General features: G+C 42.2%; 1 protein-coding gene across 5 annotated transcripts in view; it reads left to right on the forward strand.

Moving 5' to 3' along the window:
• The window catches only part of rfx2 (regulatory factor X, 2 (influences HLA class II expression)), a 189,152-nt gene that overhangs the window by 124,138 nt on the left and 45,424 nt on the right, over window positions 1–19,590 (forward strand). The window contains exons 3-6 of one of the 5 annotated variants that reach the window (XM_034180164.1): window positions 8,144–8,233; window positions 12,216–12,298; window positions 13,177–13,447; window positions 15,390–15,464. In XM_034180164.1, coding sequence (XP_034036055.1) covers window positions 8,144–8,233; window positions 12,216–12,298; window positions 13,177–13,447; window positions 15,390–15,464 — 519 coding nt within the window. The remainder of the gene's footprint in view (window positions 1–8,143; window positions 8,234–12,215; window positions 12,299–13,176; window positions 13,448–15,389; window positions 15,465–19,590) is intronic. The other 4 variants (XM_034180167.1, XM_034180165.1, XM_034180166.1 and 1 more) reach the window with 4 other exon arrangements.

Below are 19,590 nucleotides of genomic sequence, written 5' to 3' on the forward strand. Positions count from 1 at the left end.
CGGCATTTAACACCCCCTTAGGTCACTTTGAGTACCTGGTCATGCCGTTCGGTCTCACAAACGCTCCCGCGACTTTCCAAGCGTTGGTTAACGATGTCTTGCGGGATTTCCTGCACCGGTTCGTCTTCGTATACCTAGACGATATACTCATCTTTTCTCCGGACCCTGAGACTCATGTCCAGCATGTACGTCAGGTCCTGCAGCGGTTGTTGGAGAACCGGCTGTTTGTGAAGGGCAAGAAGTGTGAGTTCCACCGCACGTCTTTGTCCTTCTTGGGGTTCATCATCTCCTCCAACTCCGTCGCTCCTGATCCGGCCAAGGTTGCGGCGGTGAGAGACTGGCCCCAACCCACAAGCCGTAGGAAGTTGCAACAGTTCCTAGGCTTTGCTAATTTCTACAGGAGGTTCATTAAGGGCTACAGTCAGGTAGTTAGCCCCCTGACAGCCCTGACCTCACCAAAAGTCCCCTTCACCTGGTCGGATCGTTGCGAAGCCGCGTTCAAGGAGTTGAAACGGCGCTTCTCGTCTGCACCTGTTCTGGTGCAGCCCGATCCTAGTCGCCAGTTAGTGGTTGAAGTGGACGCCTCGGACTCAGGGATAGGAGCCGTGCTGTCCCAGAGCGGGAAGACCGATAAGGTCCTTCACCCGTGTGCCTATTTTTCCCGCAGGTTGACCCCAGCCGAACGGAGCTATGACGTCGGCAATCGAGAGCTCCTTGCGGTGAAAGAGGCCCTTGAGGAGTGGAGACATCTGTTGGAGGGAACGTCCGTGCCATTCACGGTTTTCACTGACCACCGGAACCTGGAGTATATCAGGACCGCCAAGCGGCTGAATCCCAGGCAAGCCCGCTGGTCACTGTTCTTCGGCCGTTTTGACTTCCGGATCACCTACCGTCCCGGGACCAAAAACCAGAGATCGGACGCCTTGTCCCGGGTACATGAAGATGAGGTCAAAACGGAGTCGTCGGATCCCCCGGATCCCATCATCCCGGAGTCCGCTATCGTGGCCGCCCTCACCTGGGACGTGGAGAAGACCGTCCGGGAGGCCCTGACACGAGACCCAGACCCCGGAACCAGACCGAAGAACAAACTCTACGTCCCACCAGAAGCCAGGGCTGCAGTTCTGGACTTCTGTCACGGTTCTAAGCTCTCCTGTCATCCTGGGGTGCGAAGAACCGTGGCAGTTGTCCGGCAGCGCTTCTGGTGGGCGTCCCTGGAGGCCGACGTCCGGGGTTACATCCAGGCCTGTACCACCTGCGCCAGGGGCAAGGCCGACCACCACAAGACATCGGGATTGCTACAGCCGCTGCCCGTGCCTCATCGCCCCTGGTCTCACATCGGCCTGGATTTTGTCACGGGCCTCCCGCCATCCCAGGGAAACACCGTCGTCCTCACGATAGTGGACCGATTCTCCAAGGCGGCCCACTTCGTGGCCCTCCCGAAGCTACCAACGGCCCAGGAGACAGCGGACCTCCTGGTCCACCACGTCGTCCGTCTGCATGGGATACCATCAGACATCGTTTCCGATCGCGGTCCCCAGTTCTCCTCGCACGTCTGGAGGAGCTTCTGCCGGGAACTGGGGGCCACGGTCAGTCTCTCGTCCGGGTATCACCCCCAGACCAACGGGCAAGCAGAACGGGCCAACCAAGAGATGGAGCAGACCCTACGTTGTGTGACAGCCGCGCACCCGACGGCCTGGAGTACCCACCTGGCCTGGATCGAGTACGCCCACAACAGTCAAGTATCATCAGCCACCGGCCTCTCCCCTTTTGAGGTGTGTTTGGGGTATCAGCCCCCGTTATTCCCGGTGGTCGAGGGAGAGGTCGGTGTGCCCTCGGTCCAGGCCCACCTACGGAAGTGCCGTCGGGTGTGGCGTGCCGCCCGTTCTGCTTTGTTGAAGGCCCGGACGAGGGCGAAGAACCATGCAGACCGGCGGCGGACCCCGGCTCCTACGTATCGTCCTGGGCAGGAAGTGTGGTTGTCCACCAAGGACATTCCCCTACAAGTGGACTCCCCAAAACTACAGGAACGATACATTGGTCCGTTTAAAATTCTCAAGGTCATCAATCCCGCCGCAGTGAGGCTTCAGCTTCCGGCCTCACTGCGGATTCATCCAGTGTTCCATGTTTCCAGAATCAAACCTCATCACACCTCACCCCTCTGCACTCCGGGTCCGGCACCACCTCCTGCCCGGATCATCGACGGCGAGCCGGCTTGGACTGTACGCCGGCTCCTGGACGTCCGACGGATGGGCCGGGGTTTGCAGTATCTGGTGGACTGGGAAGGGTACGGTCCCGAATCAAGGATCCAGTGACCAATTTAAAATGTTGTTGACATAGAAAACCTGTAAAGCCTACTTTTAGTACACAGAAAATTCACAAGAGGTATCGATAAGGGAAGTGATAAAGAATCAGATCGATAAGCGGAATTGATAATGGCATTGATAACGATAAAATCTTATCAATACCCATCTCTAGTTGCGAGCAAGATCAGATGACAGTGCGAGCTTCACCTTGCCTGCTGTTTAAATAGGTTTCCAGCGCATGCGACACATGAATGTAGAGTGCATGTGCTGTGGCCGAATGGTTGTGGCGACTGCTGTACGAGGAGTTCGAGGCAGCTCTGAAATTTTACGAGTGGCATTCGAATCTCCTTTCGTGCGCAATTCGGCCTCAGTTGTGTTATGTGTGATGGGGCCCTCAATTAAAGTTCAGTAAAGAATTAGCCTAAGGTAGGAATAGTTAAATATTTTTGATTCATAGTTCTTAAGCCATTTACCATGAAAACTCTAAATTTTAGTTTGTTCCAGCTTCTAAAACTTTTATGCTTCCAGATGCAATTGCATACACTTTTAAAACTGAAGAAGTCACTTGGAGGAGTGATGAAGACCATCTTCAAGGCCAACAGGAAGTCTTATCACTGTAAATACTGTAGATGCTTGAAGACAGTGGTGTCCAAAGTATTCCAGAAAGGGCCAAGGGCCATCACTTTGAGCAAATGGGATGAGTTCATCAGTGAAATCACCTGCTGGAGCGAGTTGCTGCAAAGAAAACTTGCACCCTCTTGGCCCTTTTTGGAATTCATTGGACACCACTACTCTAAGATATACCAAACACTGGTTTAAACTGTTTACAAAATCCTTCCAACATGTTTTAAACAACTTTAGGTTCCAAACAGGATTTATACCAGTTCAAAATAGAAATAATAATTTTTTTCTCACTGGCTTTAAATAGTGCTCAAAATGAATTGAAGGCTGGCTTAAATCAAATTAATCCTCTCCCTCCCAACTCTTCTGTACTTTGCTGCACAGTGAAACTGTCTGATAAGACCGGTGATTAAGTTGTGCACATATCATTCATCACAGAACCTACTGTGGACAAACTGTATCTGCATGAATTACCTACCAATTCCCATATGTCTAAATGGGAGCCTTGCTACTGTCAAGACATGAAGTTTGTAAAATGTGTAAAAAAAAAAAAGATTATAATTTTGCCTGCGCTGAAGAGGATTAAGATCAAAAGTACTTAATTGATTTTTGCTCTTTGTCTAAAACCTGTCTATGGTGGATTTGGAAAGTAATCACAGCGGTTCACTTTTTCCATATTTTGTTATGTTACAGCCTTCTTATAAAATGGATGAAGGTCATTTTCAGTCAGGCTTGTATGGTAGAGTGACCAGACTGAAGCCACTCCGTAGTAAAAGGCACATAACGACTGGCCTGAAGTTTGCCAAAAGGCACCTGAAGGACTCTCAGACCATGAGAAACAAAATTCTCTGGTTGAAGAGACAAAGATTCAACACTTTGGCATGAATGCCAGGCATCCTGTTTGGGGGAAACCAGGCACCATCCCTACAGTGAAACATGGTGGTGGCAGCATCGTGCTTTGGGGATGTTTTTCAGCAGCAGGAACTGGGAGATTAGTCAGGATTGAGAGAAAGATGAATGCAGCAATGTACAGAGACATCCTAGATGAAAACCTGCTCCAGAGCACTCTTGACCTCAGACTGGGGCGATGGTTCATCTTTCAGCAGGACAATGACCCTAAGCACACAGCCACGATATCAAAGCAGTGGCTTCAGGACAACTCTGTGAATGTCGTTGAGTGGCCCAGCCAGAGCCCAGCCCTGAATCTGATTGAACATCTCTGGAGAGAACTGAAAATGGCTGTGCACTGGGGCTGAAACGATTAGTCGAGTAATTCGAATAATTTGATTACAAAAAACGTTCGAGGCAAATTCTGTGCCTCGAAGCTTCATTTAATGTTGTAGTACATATGTCAGACCTGTGTATGGCGCTGTAATGTCCCCAGTAAAACAAACAAAAGAAGAAGTAGAGCAAGCGCTAATCAAATTAGCACAAAAGCTACAGCTTTCCACGCGACAAACAGTGTGAAATAAAGCCGGTCCACGCTGATCATCTGAAATAGCTTACTGTGCATTTAAAACAAAGCAGTGTGTTTGGTTTTTTTTTTTTAAAGGTTTTGTCCGCTGGCCGCTCTATGCTCGGCGGCTGGCTGCTGCCTCTCTGTGCCCGGTGTGAGCAGCTCAGCACTGCCGTCACACAGCTCCGTCCCGGCCACAAACAGTCTGTGGAAGAAGTCCACTTTTTTTCTGTGTTTTGCTTAGACTCGCAATGAGTTTAAGTTTTCGCTTTTTTGGCCAACACACAATGCTTCACAAACACAGGAACCCAAATAAAATAATAATAAAAAAGCAATGACTGCGAGGCTTGCATGTTCAGCCTCCAGCTGAAAATGAAATGCATTGGCTGAATCGCAGAAAGAAAGGAAGAAATTCATGCAGGGACCCACTCCACCACCTTAATAAATAAATAAATAAATAAAAATGGTTACATTTTGCAAGTTGGAGAAAACAAAAAACAGAAAGCCACAACCCATCGTCATTTCAGCAAAATGTCAAGACTTTGGCTGTGCTCCTGACACCAGGAAAGATCTAAAACTTGTAAAGATGTGAAAAAATAAATAATTACACAGGAAAACAGAAAGGGATACACTATATTTAACAATCTCCGTGATGCACATCACGTCATCACAGAGATTGTCAAATATAGTGTATCCCTTTCTGTTTTAATGGGTAATTATTTATTTTTTCACATCTTGGAATGTGAAAAATCTCTTCTTTACAGAGAGGCACCATAATGTAGTGACTGTTCAGGCAAACAAGAGGAGAGGGTTATTTTTTTTGTAATTCATAAAATTTGTCACAGTAGAGACAATAAAAAAGTCATCTGTGATAGAAGGCTGGATAAATGCTTGGTTCTTTGCGCCAGGTGAGTACGTTTTATCCCCGTACGTTATAACTAAGTAATTGACTGTTGTTCCCTTGACTTCAGTTAACTGTCATCATAGGAACGTGTCATGAGCAGTGGTTTTTTCCCCCCACTGAAAATGCTAAACCTCTCGGAAGGGTCCTGTCACACCTTGACGATTTAGCCAATGTATGCTGACCGTATTGAAAATGGTGGCATACACTGGTGTACGTCCAATAAGTTATGCAGCTGTCATGTTATGACAATTTAGCTAGCGTATGCTGACAGCCCAGTTTCCACCAAGTGGTTCGGGTCGGTACTGCACGGTATGATATGTGTCGGAATAGTTAAGTCTGGTTTGGTTTGCATTTCCACCGCCAGCAGAACTCTTGTTTGGCAGGTGGTGCATGTAAATATTGACGAGCATGTCATTGAGTGTGCTTACGCTGTCGTGCAGCCTTGACCCCTCCACACAGATGGCAGACCAATTAATTTAACATTTTAAAAATGTTATTTTATTTTTTCTTGGTGGATCATAGGATTTATTTTCATCGCAGAAAGAATCAGCTTATAGCTGTAATAAACACTGACGTGAATGAATGAGACGCTGTGACTCTTTCAACTTTTAAAATAGGTTAATTTTCTTATTGTGGAACAAAGCACCAGAATTCTCTGGTTCAGGCTCAAAACACAGAGGGACTTATTTTAAAATGCTGTTTCTTCAGCCATGACAAAGAACTAAAGTATTTTCAGATGTCGTTTTTCAAAATCAGGACGCTTTCCGAGGTCTGTTAGAAAAGTATCGGCCCTTTTTATTTTTTGCAAAAACTATATGGATTTGAATCATGTGCGCTTGCATCAGCCAAGCTTGAACCTTCATGCGCATGCGTGAGTTTTTTCACGCCTGTCGGTTGCGTCATTCGCCTGTGGGCAAGCTTTGAGTGAGCACTGGTCCACCCCTCTCGTCGGATTTTCATTGTCAGGAAAATGTCTGAATGGCTGGAGCAGCGCTGCATCAAATTTTTCAAGAAACTGTGTGAGACAGCCAGGTGGAAACCATTCAGAAAAATCAGATGGCTTTCGGTGAAAATCCTATGGGCATCACACAGATTAAGGAGCATTACAACCGGATTAAAGACGGCCCACAGCGGCTGAGGGCGCGCTGCGCTTCGAGCGGCCATCGACAGGCTGAAATGACCAGATCATTTCCAAAGTGAAGACTATGTTGATCCGGGACGTTGTGTGACTACCAGAGAAATGGCAGAAAAGGTGGACATCAGCCATTATTCGTCAGACTCCACTGTTACAGGAAATTTTGTAATGAAAGATGTGTGGAGGCATTCGCGCGTCGGGATGAAGCCGCAATGGCGGAGAACAAAAGCAAGTCCGTGTTGGAAGTCTCACGGGACATGTTGTGACATGCCCAGCTCTCCACAATTTCTCGGATACTCACTTGACTAAAAAGCCACCGAAAGCCGTCTGAATCTTCTGAATGGTGGAAGACCTAACGCCATTGCGGCTTCGTCCCGACGCGTGAATGCCTCTGCACATCTTTCATTACAAAATCTCCTGTAACAGTGGAATCTGACGAAAAATGGCTGATGTCCACCTTTTCTGCCATTTCTCTCGTAGTCACACGATGTCCTGGATCAGCACAGCCTTCAGTTTGGAAATGATCAAGGTTCAAGCTTGGCTGATGCAAGTGCACATGATTCAAATCCATATAGTTTTTGCAAAAAATAAAAAGGTCCGATACTTTTCTAACAGACCTCGTATGTGGTTACATTTTCATCAGGCTGTGATCATACGTCCCACTATATTTACGTTGTGTGTATATATAGATATATATGTATATAGGTACATACATAGAGAAAATATAAAGTTCTTTATATTTACTCTGAATGATTTTAATATTTGTAACACTCTGAACTGTTCAGATGAGAACTTCAGCTCAGCTGTTCAACCAGTCAATGGACAGCTTTAATGAAAGTATTTTGAGTTATGAGTAACTTAAAAAAAAAAAAAGTGTCAGAACTTTCCTACAACGTATTGGCCACGTATGCGGGACGTATCAGCCATACACTGGCATACGTTGAAAATGTTGTGCATTCCAAAAATTGTTCTATGTACTCGCCGTATTACGACGTATATCGGCGTGCTTTAAGGTGCTCTTAACACAAAACTTACCCATAACTTATTAGACGTATGCCCAGCATATGCCAGCATTTTTAATACGGTCGGCATGTGCTGGTTAAATTGTCAATGTGTGAGGGGTGGAAGAAAGCGTTTGTGGGTGCGCGCTCAGCACTTTTCCACCAGAAAGTTGATATATGGCATGGGGCCTTATGTGTTGTAGCATGACCAGGAATCAAACTCTGCATATTGCTAATACAACTCCTTTCCCACTGAGCTACCTCAGGTAGATGCATTGACTAAAAATTGCCCGTTTCTCTTATGTGGGAGCAGTGGTCTGTTTAATTCTACATCAGGTCCTACTTGTTTCTGGACTCGGACTCAGTGGTTTAGGTCTTGGAGAGTTATGTTTACACAGTATATAGTAATGTTTCTGTTGCCAGAAAATGCATTTATCATAAAGATTTCAAAACAGTTTTTATTTATTTTGTAGTAAAAGTTGTGGCATGTGGTTTTAAAAACAAACAAACAAAAAATAGAGGTACTAAGCTGGACATTGTCCAGTACTAAAGTGAGTTTGTCATAACTAACATAAATAAGATCTTTTTAAGGCATTAGATGAATAAGAATTTGTGGTAGCATTATTTAGTGGATTGACTCTTTTGTGTTCGCTATTGTATATTTAGAAAGATGTGTTTATTGTACACGATTATGTAATTGAGTTATGTCTTATATCCACACAGAGGGTGTTGGTTCAAGCCTCAGGCTCAGCTCAGAAGGGAGGACAAGTACAGCCACATTCAGTTCCCAGGGTTCAACAGGTGCCTCAGCAGGTACACAGTACTGTATAGTGCTGTGAAAAATGCTTATACACCCCTAAATGCTGATCCACTGCCATTTAAAATAATTTTTTTACCTTTATTTTTAGTTTTGTTGCTGAGCATATTACCTACACAGTATTTTGTTGTAAACTAAATTAATGAGAGAATTAATTTAATTTCTCTAAATTCAGAATGTCTATGCAGTGGTAAAATGAACATATTGCTGATTATTGGTCTGTGACTGACACACTGGTTGTAACCCAGTATGCATTAAACACTAGGCAAGGATCTCAAGCATGGTAAGCATGATAGTGTATATGCTTACATATTTCTACTACTTTCTCTCCTCAATGACCATCACTTTTGCATGCGTCTTTCTTCGGCTGAGCCTTGTTAACTGCGTGCCTACTTGAGAACATGAAAACAATTTCTTGATACAACTTTTAATGCCTTTTAATTATTTGTTGGGGCCTCACACGGTTATTACAAAATAATAAATTTGTAATACGTGTGACACTGACTTTTCTTTTTTCAAAGTCCACTTTGACTTTTTTTTGTTTTTTTTTAAATTGCATGCATGTAAGAAAAGCCAGGGTGTAAAAATGACTACATAGCCCAGTGGTGTTCCTGGGGGCTTGAACCAAATCCCAATACTAAATCTGTGTGGTACTAACCAGCTCATCTGTTACTAGGTGATCAGGTGACGTCACTAAATTATACTTAATGGTAAGATCGTACAAGTATGGATGGGCTCCTTACCTACTTTTCACTCCCACACCCTAACCAAAACTTGGACACAAGGAGGTATTGCCATATCCTGCGTTGTCTGCCCCCTCCCACTCCCCAAAAAGCTATGCTTTTCAGAGTACTCATATTCAAGCATCTTTGGATAAACTGGGACATTATTAAATGGCAAGAACAAGCTTGGTTAGATATTTGTTAAAATTATTAGCACGTTACTCCTAGGTCAAATGCATTTTGTAAATTTTAAGTTAAAATTTTAAGTTAAGTAGACTCAATAAATAAGATTATTGAAAAAATGAATTTCTCTATTTTTAATATTTTTTTTCTTATTTTTATTTTTTTTATTTTATTTTATAATTTTTTTTGCTGTGGTTACTGCTTTTGCTGGTCCTGATACTTTGTAAGTGGACTGGTTTTACAGTGTATAACTTTTCTGTCTCAGAAAGAATGCTTTTAGGGAGATTTTAAGATATTGAGGAGAGCCTAAAGCCTGGGTCCCACCGAATAATAAGCCATGAATAATGAGCCATGCATGGGTGTGCCAGCGATTATTCAAAGAATGACCCACATTTTCATCTATCACGTATCCACTACTAAGGTGCCTCTATGTACCTCTCTGTACCCCGCATGTACCACGTAGCAGCCTCTAGTGAGCCACGACCGACCTGTCATTAGAGCCTCGAATGGCTCGGATCTGCCAAGCTAAGCCACATAGCACCATGATAACATGAAGTTGACGCACATTTAGGCATGGGTTTGGTCCAAACCCCCAGCCCTCCCTCACCTGGTCCCTTTAAACTTCAAAGGGAATTGAAAACCCACAGTTTAAAGTGTGGGTTTTCAATTCACAGCAGCACTTAAAGATGTCACATTTTTTTTAATGCAGTCCAAAAATAGACACTCCAGTACAGTACATTCCCGCGGTGGTGTGCTGTGCGCCAGGTTGCTCTGCACTTGTAATGCACCAGACCAGCTGAAACCGAACCGAGGGTTCCTGGACAGCCGTCTCTGTGCTCCTCGCTGGCTCTGTGGCTCGCTGACTTTATTTCTTCTGCGGCTTTAAACACAAACACTGTGATCCCACTTTTAACTTTGTGTTCATCTCTTTATTTCTGCAAAATCACTCTTTTTCGCATGTGCTGCTGTTCTCCATTCCTGGACAACCGCCTCTGTGCGCCTTCTCACTGGCTTCCTTTCCATCCATGGCTTGCTGGCTTTATTTTTTCCCTGGCTTTAAACACAGTCATTTTCACACCGTGATCCCACTTTTAACTTTGTGCTCGTCCGTTTATTTCTGCAGAATTGCTCGTTTGCACGTGCTGCTGTTCTGCATACACAATGAGGTGGCCGCTTTAATTATATACACCTGCTGCCGCACTAATGTAGATCACTTTCAAAAAAAAATTTTTTTCTTTATTTCTTCCGCAGCTTACAAGTCACTATGATACAACTTTTAACTTTGTGTTATGTCTTCAAAATCGGTCTTTTGCACACTCTAGTTCTGTGTTGCTACACAGCTCTGTGCTGCTTTTAGCGGCTTCACTGGAGTTATTTCTTCCGCGGCTTTAAACACACAGCCACTTTCACACAGTCATCTAAATTTTAACTTTGTGTTCGTCCATTATTTACTGAAAAATCACTCTTTTGTGACCTGGCTTCTGCCTAAACGCTCGTTTGAACCGTGATGAGTCATTGCCTCAGCGCGCAGTGTGCACACACAGCGGAGCTCATGTGATCCATTAACAAGATATTAAATCAACTATAGACATACTTTTACAGCTAGGAACTGTTATATCAAGCTATGAAAGCATTAAAAACAGTTACCTTAAGCTGTTCAAAATACATTCCACATGGTGCAGGAAAGAGAGGAAAAAAATAATCTAGATGAAACAGTCCTCTGTGATTCCAGAAGCAGTTAGAGGTGTTTTCAGCATCGAAGGTTTGGCAGAAAATGATTAATTATTTTATATACAGCGTCCAGCACACAGAGCAGGTGGAATTGTGTGTGCAAGAGGGTAGCCGCTCCAAAAGCAGCCTCTCAGGTCCTGCGGAGCTGCCAGGCACACGGATAATGGGCTTTTAGCAGCCTCATAAGCACCACGCACATGCCTCTTAGTCGTCGTAGTAACTCGTACACATACTGCCCCACGCTGTTGTTGCTAAATTTTGAAATTCTTGAAATTAGTGCCACGCTCAGAGAGGAGCCTCGTTAACTGAATGCCTCTAAGAGCCTCTAAGAGCCACTCAGAGCCACTATTCTCCCACGATAGTTGAAGAAACCCTCTCGTAGCAAAGAAAACATGCTGCGTGGCTCATTATTCATCCTTCATTATTCGGTGGGACCCAGGCTTAATTCAACTTGCAATACAGACGTTTTAAATAAAAAGATTTTGTTGAAATGTTACATTGCATCAAGTTGATAGCACTCATCAGAGCTTCTGAATTGTCTTTATCCTCAGTACAAATTTTTATTACATACATTGTATCAGTAAATGAATGGATCTGAAGCTTGAGGGGTTTCAGTCCACTTCATGTTATTTAAACACTCTGTGACATGCAAGGGTCTTACAGAAAATTAAGTCTCTCCTAGAAATACAGAAAATAACTAAGGATTTTGATTTATAGCTAAGTGTTATAATGGCTCATGTAACATTAATCTTCCGTTGAAGTCCTTATAAAGTCAGTATATAAGAACACACCTAAAGATGGGGGGGGGGGGGGGGGGGTAAAACAAGGTCAGGTGATTAATGGTCCCCTGTAGTTTGGTGGATATGGCAGGGTATAGTACCAGTGCATGATCCCAAGCCTAACCTCACCTCTTGTGTTTATCAAATAAAGCCTCATTTGTCCTTTTACATTTTAATAAAGTACAGAATTATGGCTGTTTTTTGTCATGCCATTTTTACTTTCAATCTGAATTTAATGTCACACATTGATTTCTTCCTGATTTCTTTCATCATGACAGAATTGCTAACTGAGCAACGTGAATATGTCTAAATAATTATTGAGGATACATTAAAAAAATTGTGTTTTTAAATATTAAATGACATCGAGGGTTCTGCTTCAGTCAGATAACCTATCAAAAACCAAGGCGATGGACAGACATTTTCACTCCACCACATTGACATGCATACATATCTGCAAAAACAGTATAGCTGGACAGTGTTTGTATAATTTAAGTAAAGAAGTGTCATGTTTTTTTTCAGGTGTCATGAATCTCTGGTTTCAAGCTCTGCTGTTGTGTCTCTAGGTGCAGCAGGTACAACATGTCTATCCATCACAGGTCCAATATGTAGGAGAAGGTGGAGAAACTGTTTACACCAATGGAACTATGTAAGTATTGTTTTATCACTCTGTATTAAACCAAAAGATAGTTCAGGTCTAGTTTATTTTTATTTATTTATAATTTTTTATTATTATTAGTCCTCTATACAGCACAAAGAACAGTGTAAAACATAAAATAAAATAAAACAATAGGGATATGCCTGTAGCATAGTCTTTCAGCTTTATTTCAAGGGATTTAACAATTATTTCATTAACCATTTAGGAACTATAGCCATTTGCACACACATTCCTCTATTTTTAGAGGCCATAAGCAATTAGACAAACTAAAGATAAGTATTATTGTTAATTTAAAAATATATATCATGGGGTACAAAGTCACTGAATATGTCTTGGATTTAATTTACATCAGTCTCTTATAGGGAGTTCTTAAAAGCTGACTCACCATACAAGAAGGAGACTGGTGAGGGAAGTCACCAAGACCCTGATTAGAGAAACTGCATAGTGCAACTTTAGTTTTTTTGCACCACCAATCCCAGCTTCACAATGGAGAGGCACAGAGAAGGATTTTCATTCAGGAATACAGATCAAATGGTGGCTCGCTTTTATACCTGCAATCTATTTCTCTGTACAGATATAATTCAGTTCAATATTTAATTTGTGTATATGTATAACATGTTCATTCATTTTAAAATCTTTAGTCATGAATGTATCTGGACATGTTGCCTTCATTTCACTCTGCCATTATTTTGTACAGTCTGTGTTAACAAAATGTATTTCCAAGCTTTGACTTGTGGATTGTATTGATAAAACAGTTCTAAAGCCTGTCTTCTCAGATGAAATATGAGACTTTTAAAGCGCTGTTGTGCTTTTGATCTAAAATACATTATCGTAATTATTGCATGCCAATTGCAATGATCTCTCCTCAGTCGAGCTGCCTATTCCTACAACCCTGAGGCTCAGTTGTACGGGCAGAACAGTGGGGGAAGCTACTTTGAATCACAACCCGGGGGAGCTCATGTCACCACTGTGGTCTCCTCTGCCAGTGGTGGGGTGCCCCCTCATGGCATGGTGGGCATCGCCATGGATGTGGGCAGCAGCCACATAATCTCCAGCGGTAGTGCATATCTGATCCATGGAGGAAGCATGGAGGGAAATCGCAACCACATATCACACTCTTCACGCTCCTCCTCAGCTATGGTGAGCGATGCTTTTCCCAGTGATACTATAACACTTTTTCCACAGTGGAGTGTAAACAATGAGCAAGCCAAACAATCAAACATCAAGGGTCAAACTGTACTTTATTATTTATTTATAGCATAACAACGGTCTATGATGCAAGCTGGTGTCGTTTTTTGTTTTTTTGTTTTTGGTTTTTTTTTTTTGACAGGACAGACCTGAAATTTTGGAGGGATGGTGAGGGTTACACTGGCCAGAATTTGTACCTTGTAGCGCTGCAGTAATGTACAGAACACAGTGGTGCAAGTCAGAGAGCCTGTAGAATTGGGGCACTAGCTTAAATAATTCAGCACTGCCATGTTTCAGAGGTTTTCACAGGCACTTCAGCGCTCTACGAAACAAAGCAATCCCCGGGGTTCATTACCATTTGGCCAAGAGCCCTTGGGAGGCTTCTTAAAGCTTGGAACATTGCCTGCTCCTTTTTCCTTTAATTCTGTCTCCAGTTTGGCTGCAGTACCATGTATCTTTTCTTTTTCTACTCAGATTTTTGTTTCTTTTACAGCTTAACATGTCTGTTGTTTTGCCAGACTAGGTTTGTTAGAGTTGGACTCTGTTATTTTCTGTAGTCCAATGATAAGAGTAAAATGTGAACATGTTTATAGGAGAGCACGCTTCTTCGTGTATGGTTACAACTAAATGCAACCCCCCCAAATATTCTGGAGGTGGGTGTTGTTAACCTGTTGTCTCAAAGTTTGACATAACGTCTGCTCACTGTTTGTGGTTTAATTCGCATACATTAGAGCAGGGATCGCCAACCCTGTTCCTGGAAGGCACCTGCCTCACGTGATTCCTAACTCTCCCTGTTGCACTCCCAGGCAATTAACTTTATCAGATGTTTCCAGCCAATCAAGAGCTGGAAAACAGTACTTTTATAAAATCAGGTGTGACATGAGTAGGTAGACATGGAAAACATGCAGGGCAGGTTCCCTCCAGGAACTGGGTTGGTGACCCCTGCATTAGAGTGTCTGACTGGAGGTCTTCACTAAACAGCATAACCCTATGAATCCATTGATTTACATGCTGTTGCTGTCCTCTCAGCATGGATGTCCGTCTATGCCTATAGGATGTGCACGTGCACCTGGCAACAAAGCCGCTGACAACAAATTGCCATTACCCTGCGTTGCGCTACTACAATCACTTGGCCGTCATTTTTTTTTTTAGGGGGGTGGGGGGGCGGTCGTCATTATGTTACAATCACGTACAGCAGTTGGGTGTCAACCATGACTGAATGAAAGTTTAAAAAAAAGGATTGCGTGCTGTCAGCCAAGTGTTTGGATCACTTCGTCACAGGCTTGCAATTAAGACATTAAGCAGTCTGTTTTGAAGTCTTTTTTTGAACATTGTCTTTGCACAAATTCTGCCACAGTGCTATTACTGGATTATGTTTTTTTTCTTTGAACGAACAGACTAGAATAATTACAGGAGTATTGTGTTTACATCCAGACATTTATTGTTGATAATTTTGATTTATCTTCAGAGCTTACCTTGAGTTTGCAGTAGAATTGTTTAAATATCCCTGAAATGGATAATTGATTGATCTGACCAGTATGAGTGTTGAGTCTAACAGGGGTTAAAAAAATACTCACAAGCCAACTTTGCCTGCATTTAGCAGCAGTTAAATATGGTGGCAGTTACTAACCAGAAGAGACACACGCCTAGAATGGATTTGGCTGCAACACTGACAGATTTATTTTTTTTTTAATGGAAATGCACAGATCTGGCTGCCAGCTAACAGTCTTATATTTCCTTTGTTTTGTGTTGTCTATTTCTATATACCCTTGCTTATTTATATCTCAATCTTTCTCTCTCTCACTTTCTTGCCTCCACCCCTTCTATATTCATTTCTTTTTTCTTTTTTTACCTTTTCCAACACTTTTTTTTTTTTGCATGCTCTTTTCTTTAGCTTGAAATGGCGATTGAAAACCTCCAAAAGTCTGATGGAATTGCAAGTCACAAAAGCAGCCTGCTCAACAGCCATGTAAGTCAACCAGGAACTTTCTTTGGAAAGAACATGAAAAGAAAATGGAAACAAGAGCATTGGCTGCACCTTTGGGCACTGTGTTCCACTAGTACTGTACAAAGCTGGAGCACATTTCCTACAGCTAGCTGTACTTACTCTGCACTATCCCACTTGTGCACATATGTAATTATCTCAGTTGGTTTTCATCCTGTCTGGATTGGCATTTGCTGTCGCTTTGGGCTTAAATTCTCCCTTGCTACAGTATTAATAAACTGGTACTTGCATGTTACTTTAAGATGATTTTAAGAATTTTTTTCTGCATATTAACAACTTTTCAGTTTGTTGTTTGTGTTGTCTAAGTTGAAACAAATAATCGAGTGATTCACTCATCAACGCACAGTCCTACGTTAAACTCTTTATCTCATATTCTGACTTAGAATCTCTCCAACATTTATACTTATGTCATTTGAACTTTTATTTGCTGTCTGATTTGCTAGTTGATTATTGCTTTTTATGCTGATTCCTTGTGTGTTGGCCACTGACAGATAACTGTCATCACCGTACTGTCTGTCTGAAGACCTCGTTCAGCTCTTCAAGTTTGCATTCAAAGGTTGATTCAATCAAAAATTGCTGAATCTGTGGGCACAGTTAATACTTCAGTAAAGAATTAAAGTTCAGTAAATAATTAAGATAGGAATAGTGAAATATGTTTTGATTCATAGTTCTTCAGCCATTTACCGTGGGGAAAAAAATCTAAATTTTAATTTGTTTCGGCTTCTAAAACTTTTATGCTTACACATGCAATTCCATACACTTTTAAAACTGAATAAGTCACTTGGACAAGTGCTGAAACATCTTGAAAGACCAGCAAGAAGTCTAATCACTGTAGATATTGTAGATGCTCGAATGCTGCATTTACACATAGGCAGTACACGTTATGAATGTCATTTTTCTGTCACTTGTGGCACATTCCTGACATTCTTAATGTGACTTAACATGCCTGAATAGGTTTCCTAACAGTGCATGTAGGTACGTGATGTTCGTGGAGCATGTTTTTGGGTGTCAAAATATCTTCCACGAATGTCACGCACCACCCTCATTTCGCCTCACGTTGTGGAGTTCGCAACTAGGGTTGGGTATTGAGAACCGGTTCTTTTCAGATATCGTGAAGAAATGATTCGATCCACCAACATCAATAGCCTTTTTGCTTAATGATTCCTTTATCGGCCCTTCAGAGCGACCGTTGTTATTGGGGGTGTTTGCCGGGAAAATGATCATGTCTCTATGTTGATTACAAAACCCCTGCAGGTAATGTAATCAACCGTTTCTGCAGCGCGGCTCTTTGAAGCTTGAAGTATTGATCCGACCCGCTGCTTTGTTGGTTCTTTGTTTTATTTCGCTTTATCTTAATTTTTCCCCGCTAAAACCCCAAAGAGCATATGTCTATGAGTAATATTTACCTTTTTTATGTTAAACCGACCTGTTATGGTCTTCTGAAACAGAGGATAGATGTATTTTATAACTTAAAAATGGGACTGATGCTAACACGTTAGCATGTCTATGGCATTTTCAATGTTAAAGTTAGCATTAAGCTGTTTGCATCTCAGCACGTTTGTGTGCATTTGTTTTCTGTATAATGATTAATGGCTCAGTGTTATAAAAGAGTCAAATGTATTACAAATTATAATATTTTTTAAATTTATTTTTGTTTATATATTAATAATAATAATAGCAACAACAATAATAGTAATAATAACTACTAATGCTACAGTACAATTTTAGAGAAAGAGACAAAAAGAACCTGATTAAAAACACAACAGAAAATATAAAACCAACTAACAATGAACATAAATAAATAAATGAATATAGAAATAAATAACTTTCCTGTGAACACCTAGTGACTCTTACACCTCCACTTCATCCCTGTTTTATTTAAGTTTAATGACAATTTTTTTCGGTCAAACCATATTTTCAATTTGTTAATTTCTTCAGTGATTTCCTCCAGAGCTATCTGCCAAGCTAGAAAACTGCTGCATCCTAGTAAGGGCAGAATACTACTGGAATGAATTTAAATAAGGAAAGTTGGGTTTATTTCTCACCTAAATGGATGCTGCACTCACTGCAGTTTGTCTGGAATAGTCCCAGATTGCATTTCAGAACTTCAAGAATTCACACATTTTTGTGTGGGTGGTGGTGGGGGGTAATTTTGGGTTACAGCTTTTTTTTGTTGTTGTTTTTCACTACTTTCATCCCTGAATATGTCACTTATGAGTCACTTTTGTGCACACAAGTCACTAACTGGGACTCCTGTCTTGTAGCGAGAAAGAAATGAGAATCGTCCTTCGTTCTGTTGACATAGGTCCAAATGCTGCACGGCTCTCTGCTGAGTCAAGTTAGAGTGATAGTCCAGTCAGAATTAATAACTTCAAAGCGAAACACCGTTTAAATCAATTGACATCTCTTTCCAGATGTTGTAATACAAACAAACTACAATCGATCAAAACGTTTCTTTCCCTCCCAAAATGAGACATCCTGCGCTGACATGCAGCAGCCGGCTGAGCTCAGCTCAGAGGTATGGAGAGACATTCATGCCAAAATGTCTGAAAGGAAATGCTTTTGACAAAAACTACAGACTTTGTTTATTTTTATTTATGTCCAGAGATCAAGGATACAGTGACCAATTTCATATTTATTTACGTTAAGACTCAATAAAATGTTGTTGACATAGAAAACCTGTAAAGTCTACTTTTAGTACACAGAAAGTTCAAAAGAGGTATCGATAAGGGAATCGGCTCTATAAGCACAATCGATAATGGCATCAATATTGATAAAATCTTATCAGTACCCATCCCTATTCGCAACTGAGCATGTTGATACGTCTTGATTAGTGGTGATCCTTAATAGAGTGTGACAGCGTTCGTAGTGGTTCCTGTGATGGTTCTTGGAGCCCATACTGTCACACGTTATTACAAATTGACACAGAAACTGTCACGTTTTGACAGGAATTGTAGCATGGCATCACTTCACTGTGCGCCACTACGAATCACTTCTTTCATGTGCACACAATTAAACCCTGCTTCATCGCAAGGAGGACAGTGACGCCAAGTCGGCTAAATCTCGTTCCAATGCTCCTCAGCACTATCCTGCAGGTGTTCCACCCGCTGTTGTGCCTGGTGTTCGGGAGAAGGAGTCTGAGCCACAGGAGAGCCGCGTGCAGCCAGACATTTAGCTCTTTGACTCTTCCTCCTCCTTTCTGTGCCACTCCATGGCACAGAAAGCATGCAATCACAAAGTTCTTCTGCTGTGGATTCATCTTGGATTTTGAGGAGCAGTCTGGAGCGAACTGTTCAGCAGCTGACAGTAGGATAAATATGGTGGGGTGGAGACAATTGCCTGATTCACCACCTGACAGAACGATGCCCAGTTACGTGCAATAGTGCGCAACAGCGTGCAACAGCGTGCAACATTATTATTGACCGTTGGTAATGGTTCATGATCATTCACCAGCGATACGTGCCATTAATCTTAATGTATGGTAACAGGTTTCAACAGTTCCTAAGGACCCTTGATGCCTCTGCCCTGAATCATCACATTTGTGACCAGCGGCCAATAATGTATATTTCATGGCATTCGTGACTTGTCCTCATTATTGAGGACTTGTCCTCATTATGTTTAGCCGCATGTTCTCCTTGAATTGCTGGCTGTCTGAGTGGTGTCCAAAAAAATGAGGTGGGCTTCATAGATAATTGGCAAAGCTTCTGGGGAAAATCTGGTCTTGTTAGGAGAGACGGCATCCATCCCACTTTGGATGGAGCAGCTCTCATCTCTAGAAATCTGGCCAGTTTTATTAAACCCTCCAAATTGTGACTATCCAGGGTTGGGACCAGGAAGCAGAGTTGTAGTCTTACACACCTCTCTGCAGCTTCTCTCCCCCTGCCATCCCCCCAATACCCCATCCCCGTAGAGACGGTGCTTGCTCCCCGACCACCAATAACCAGTAAAAATCTATTTAAGCATAAAAATTCAAAAAGAAAAAATAATATAGCACCTTCAACTGCACCACAGACTAAAACAGTTAAATGTGGTCTATTAAATATTAGGTCTCTCTCTTCTGAGTCCCTGTTACTAAATGATTTAATAATTG

This window comes from Thalassophryne amazonica, chromosome 10 (genome assembly GCF_902500255.1).
Source record: "Thalassophryne amazonica chromosome 10, fThaAma1.1, whole genome shotgun sequence".
Taxonomy (NCBI): Eukaryota; Metazoa; Chordata; class Actinopteri; order Batrachoidiformes; family Batrachoididae; genus Thalassophryne; species Thalassophryne amazonica.